This window comes from Nuphar pumila, chromosome 7 (genome assembly GCF_984573655.1).
Source record: "Nuphar pumila chromosome 7, dmNupPumi1.hap1.1, whole genome shotgun sequence".
NCBI lineage: Eukaryota > Viridiplantae > Streptophyta > Magnoliopsida > Nymphaeales > Nymphaeaceae > Nuphar > Nuphar pumila.
The window spans coordinates 1,060,313-1,066,312 of NC_143255.1; the positions used below are offsets into that span (position 1 = coordinate 1,060,313).

The window sequence follows — 6,000 nt, forward strand, 5'->3', positions numbered from 1 at the left end:
TTCATTAAAAGGTTCCTCACCCATGAGGGTAGCAAATATTACCTCTTCCAAAAATATGGTTGATATTTTGAACATATTTCAATGTAATTTATTTGATGCAACCAAAACAATCTTGGTAATCTTTTTATATTCTATATTTCATATTGTTATAAATGTTTTCATTTTCCTCATAAAAACTGGATTTTCAAAAATAAGGAGTTTTGTGACAGATAGGCTGTTCAATTCCACTCATCCCCTATGTCATCCTGTTGAGGATTCAGCATAGTTGATTTAATAAGAATCAACCCTTGGATCATATTTTTTCAATGAAAAAAATATGACTTTTTAAATCACAAAAATTTTGTGTTTTGTCAACCGTTGATTTTTGAATCACAAAAAAAATCCTGCACACAAGTCAGATTTCAGTGATTTAAATGTCGATCTTCACTCTAAATGAATGATCTAGTATGAAGTCTGATTCGATCAAAAACGACTGGAATCAATGAAATCCCAAGGAAGGGTATGAACATAGTGATGACTTTGGGGATGAGCGGAATCGATTTGACAGAGGCACCAAACAGGCTTGTTGCATTTGTGCGTCTGTAGAGTCAGTTATTCATACTTTTTTGAACAGTTTAAGTATGGGTATATATGTGTATAGTCGTTGAATACATCTGCTTATCCTAAAGTACAGGGAATTAGCTGGGCTATGGCATTATCATATTCCAACAAATTCCGGTTCCCTGAATAATGGGCGTATCTGAACACCCCAAGATGCAGAGAGCAGATCCGGTGTTGGGTCCGAGTACTCAGCAAAGTACTCGGCCCCGCTGGTGCTGCCACATGTAGCGGGGTCGGCCCCACCACCTCGACGACAGCGGTTGTCAGTTAACCACTGCCTGTGGAAAGTGGGGCCCCGGGACCAGCACCAAGTTGGCCCAAGGACTTGGTTAGAGTATGTGAATCTGCCTGACAAGATGCCACTATCTAATGTTAAAGCAAATTGTAAAACTTTTCTTTTTTGTTTTTATGATGAGGAACCCTCGCCTAGAACCGGGTCACTTAATTAATAGGCCAGCCCTCTTGAGTTAAACGCAAATTGTAAACTTACAATATCTCGTTTTCACATATCCCAGTGATGCAATCACAGGGCGTGACCGACGACCACAGCAAAAAAATGCAAAAAAGGGGGAAAACATAAATTTGCATGTTACTCTTTTAATGGCAGTTTTCGACCACCGCTAAATACAATTTTACTAATGATGCCCGCATCCTTACGCGGGCGATGTGGGCAGCGGTTTCAACTGCGCCCAGTGGAACTGGAACCTTTAGCAGAGGTCGAAAAGAGCAGAAAATGCGCAAATTCATGCTATATATATATATATATATATATATATATATATATATATATATATATATATATATATATATATATATATATATATATATATAAGAAATGGAGACTATCCAACCAAAAGAAGGTCCAAAATCTACAACTTATGATAATCGATGGCATTCCTTCCTTAACGATCAAGTTTTTCTTCGATCAGACTTTACATATTGGATTATTTTCATTCATTTAGTGAGTGTAATGTTTTAAATTATGAATTTTTTATGTTTAGATGTGTTTTTTAAAGCTCTAAAAATCAATGACTCACAATACTTTGTATTGTAAAGTTTTAAATGCATTGTGAGCCATCTTTTTTTCAAGTTTTTTTTTTTGGAAAACATGCCTCTACGTAAAGCATATTTCTTACTACATAAATTATAAAAAATAAATATATGTATTCTGATACATGAGATGCTCAAGCATTGGAGAAGGAGCGCTCTTTGATTGTTGTTGATTGTAGATTTTGGACCTTATATATATATATATATATATATATATATATATATATATATATATATATATATATATATATATATATATATATATATATATATATATATATACTCTTCCCAAGTACGCACTAAAGATTGCATGTGAATGGCAATAATTGAGGATGGATGAAATCCAACGGGAATTTAGATGTTCGACATGAGATGGACTGGGTGTTGCTGTCTTGTTCTGTCCAAAGCCTGATAGTTGTAGGGCCTAAACCACCCTCATAAGTTATAGATGGACTGGGTTCTAGTTTGGGATAAAACGTGATGCAGGTCAGGATCGCCTAGGAGACCCCGATTCAAGTATGCTTGATTCAACTTCGACGGAGGATGGTAGGTCCAACTCTCAGGTGGACCCAGTTACGGATTTTGAACCCAATCGAGGTGACTGCGCCCTTTGGAGGTCTGTGTAAAGCACGAGAAGATGACAAAAGCCCGCCTATAACCTGTCACCCAGCTTAGAAAGTAGAGGAAATATCCCCCTCTCTTGAAATTCCATGGTAAATGGGTATAACACTTGATGGTTCCCATGATTGGAAGGGAACAATCAGCTAAATACAATAACTGTTACACAAGGGTTTCAATCCCACAAATTGTGGGGATGGATATGATACACACATGAAAAGTTTACCCATTGTTACCATGCTAATCTTACTTTCCTAATAATTTGGCTTTTCGCCCCATAATCCAGAGATGCTCAATAACAAGGATCTCAGAACTAGAGATCGGATTTAACCCTTGAGTTTGAGATTATTGGCAATCAAATGCACCTTAAGCCGTGTTTGACTCGCGGTACAAGTTCCTCGTGGGGACAAAGCAGTGCCGTGTGGAGCATGTACTGCGTTTGAATCAGTGGGACAAAGCGGTCCAGGCAGGGACCGCTTTGTTCCCTGCTGTTATATTTTAAACATCGATAGTGGGACACGCCAATCGTGGTCCAGGGGGTGCGCGACTGGTGCATTATTCTACACAGAACGCCACCTTAGGGGTGTGTGTGCAATGCAGGACAAAAGCTGCCGGGGTACAATATGGTCCCTCCGGTGGCTTGTCCAGTCCTGCATTTGCAAGGCATGCCCCCAAGGGGCAAATCGGACCCAGCTCCTTGTTGGGACCGTTTTATCCCAAAATCTAGGGACACCAGAGTAAGACTCTTGGGGATCCGATTCCGACTAGAGTTCTCACGCGGGTCCAGGTTCACAAACGCCCCCTTAAGTCTGCACAAAAATGTCCAAATCAAACGCCCACAAAGAGCACATGAGCTATTCTACTAAACAAAATAGAATGTAAAAAGTAATAGGAATCTCTGCACAGCAACACTTTTTAAATCCTCTCTCCATTAAAGCTGTATAAAGATGGTCTGCCCACAATATTTCTTGATGATTTTGTGCCACCAGTTCCACACCTTGTTGCAATGGCAAAGTGCTAAAAAGGAAAGAGAAAAAAGAAAACACAAAAATGTTCAGTATCTTTCCTTCCATGATCCATGTCTTCTCTTTTCCAGTGCCATCAGGCGTGCGAAAATCCGACGGTTTAAGGAGTCCCCATCTCATTAGGCCTGCGCATGATCACCGTTGATCCTTCCTATTGCCAGAGTGAAGTATATCAGCATTATGGTTCCCATGCTGGACCTGCAAAATTGAAAGCATAGGAGAAAGGGATTCAGGAAAAGATATTATGATCGGTTCTAGATATCCAGTGGTTGATACGCTCTGGATTTGGATAAAATCATGAAATGAAGCCGTGACCACCCATCTAGTTTCCAGGGCCCCTTCCACTGTGCCAAACTCCTTGGGGCTGACTAGTGATACGTTAATCGAGGAAAAGTGAAGAAGACTCAAGCTTCCGCCTTGTAATGCTGTCAGTTTTACAAAAGCAGGGGTAGCTTGCAAACAGAAAAGCTAAAGGAGATGTGTTACTAGGTGGCAGATGATATGTAAGGACCTTTTCTTTTTTCAAATTCACTCGAGGGTCACGTTATCATTTTTCCCGAGGAAATTTAGGGGAAATGGCCATAGCGTCGTCATGCTCAGAATCAGACCAGAGGAAGGTTACTCACAGAGAGGCGAATATCATGGGGACTCTTCTGGAATCGAGCCAAGGGCGCTTGGCTCTCTTCAGTCTGCACTCTCCCACATGGCGTTGCTGCAAGGATCCATCCATGCTTATGATGGGAACAACCACTGATCGACACTTCCCATCATCCAAAGAAGAAGTAGCTGCCCCAATTCCCAACAAAAAAGAAAACCCATTTCATGTCAATCACAAAAAAAAAAATAGAATCTTTGTATTCAATCTCACTGATTTAAAACTACCAACGAAATCTTCCTGCTCATGCTGGCTTGATTTCAAACAAACAAGTAAACCACATGACAGCAAAAACAGTACTTTTGGGATAATGGCATCAATCAAATCATCAACCAAAAGTGTGTGTTCATACGAAAACCTTTTACATATCATGAGTTTTTTGTCTTTTCATTTTCATAAAAAATGCACCGTTGGAATTCTAGAGAATACCTCTAGATGGTTTGGAGCATTCGTCCTGTTGACCCCTCCTTTCAAGTCGAATCCACTCTTTGTCAGAGAGACTTGCCTGCACCTTCACACACACAAAGACAAATCGAAGAAGACTCCGTTATGGTTTAATGCACTTTTGTTCGGTAGCCCTTCCATCACGTCATCGTCATCGTCATCGTCATCCATGAGCCACCTACACATCCGGAGCCCTCTCGCACGTGCTGGGAGCACACGTGTGGCAGGTTCTGGTTGCCCAACAACCACTCTGGCAGTCGCGAAGCGACCGTTTTAGTCTTTTTAGAGCAGATGAACGGACGCTACTCAACCGAGACGCATGTGCGGAGTGTACGAAAGGCAACTACCACCATCGCCATCGAGTCGGCGGTAAGTCCCATGTTCCGAGACGTATCGCTTTGTGTCGATTTACTCCCAGAAAAAAAACACTCTGTTCTCCGTTAACCCCATATCTGGCGGTGGTGGTGATGTTGTAACCGTTAAAGACCTAAGACCATGGTGAAAAAATTGCAGAAAAAGAACGAAAAACTGACCGGAAATTGGGGGTTCGATGGTGAGGGATCGTAATCGTTGAGTTTTCTACACGCATCATCCATGTTCAGGATGACATTCTCGAAACACTCGCGTCCATTTTGAGAGCCCAACGATCGATCCGAAGTTGTCTTCTTCAGGAGCTGCTCAGACGAACCGGAATTGCAGGAAAGACCCGGAGATGACTCCCCACCACTCTGTATCGAAGGAAGAGAGAGAGAGACGCGGTCAATCAAAAGAATAAAAGGAAGAAGCACAAAGAAGAATACTTTTTCCTTTTTCTTGGCTTCCTTTTAGATTTTTGAGAAGATTGCAGAAAGAAAAGGAAGAGACGATTCATAAGGATAAATATTGCACAGAAGAACAAGACCCCAAAGCCCAAATTAAACGATTCAAGCACACAATCAACAACATAAACTCTAACGAATTGTCACTCTTTAGTCCTTTTTTGGTCAAACTCTGTAAACACCGATTCTGAAGAATGAAAATAAAGGATGACCCATTCAAGATTAGAAGAACTCGCTCTCTTTCTCTCTAGCCAAAACAGAATTTGCAAAAGAAAAAATCAAAGAGACAAAAACAAGAAATAACAGAGAACCCCAAAAGAAGGGCAGGCAATGAAACAGAGAACCTAAGAAAGGATTAATATTTTCTTGGTATTAACCCCGTACCTGTTTTGGGATTTCCTCCATGGTTGGAACTCAAAGCAATAAGAAGAAGAAGAGAAGAAAGAAACGCCCGTAACGTTTGCGTATGCAAATCGCACTTCTTTGGCACCTGACTATGGTGATGATACATAAATATATATACGGTGTAGGTTGGGTCAAAAGATGGGGATATACATGCAAGTAGTTGTCACGATAACTGCTGCTTGGATACCTTCATAAATTAAACGAGAGAAGGGCATGCACGTGGCGGAAGTTATAATCATAAAAAAAGATAAAAGGCAAGTTGGGCAGTTGGGCTTTCTTACAAGGGAGATTGTCTAAGGGGAAACTACAAACATGTACCCATCCATCACACCACAAGAGCTGGCTTGTCAATGGGTTGGACTTGGACCCAGGCCTTCTCAGTAGG

At 40.9% G+C, this 6,000-nt stretch overlaps 1 protein-coding gene across 2 annotated transcripts; it reads right to left on the reverse strand.

Annotated features, from left to right (window-relative positions):
* Positions 1-3,111: 3,111 nt before the first annotated feature.
* On the reverse strand, positions 3,112-5,701 carry LOC149830780 (uncharacterized). Of its 2 annotated transcripts, none has more exons than XR_016432965.1 (5): positions 5,595-5,701; positions 4,926-5,120; positions 4,378-4,844; positions 3,920-4,079; positions 3,112-3,491 (listed from the first exon to the last, which is right to left on the reverse strand). XR_016432965.1 is itself a non-coding variant. In XM_090011873.1 (5 exons), exons 1-5 carry the CDS (start codon positions 5,613-5,615, stop codon positions 3,413-3,415), a joined length of 537 nt encoding a protein of 178 aa, XP_089867999.1. In that variant the 5' UTR covers positions 5,616-5,701; the 3' UTR covers positions 3,112-3,412. The 2 variants fall into 2 exon arrangements, 1 of the variants encoding a protein (XP_089867999.1); XM_090011873.1 differs by having other exon boundaries at positions 4,378-4,459.
* Positions 5,702-6,000: the final 299 nt, after the last annotated feature.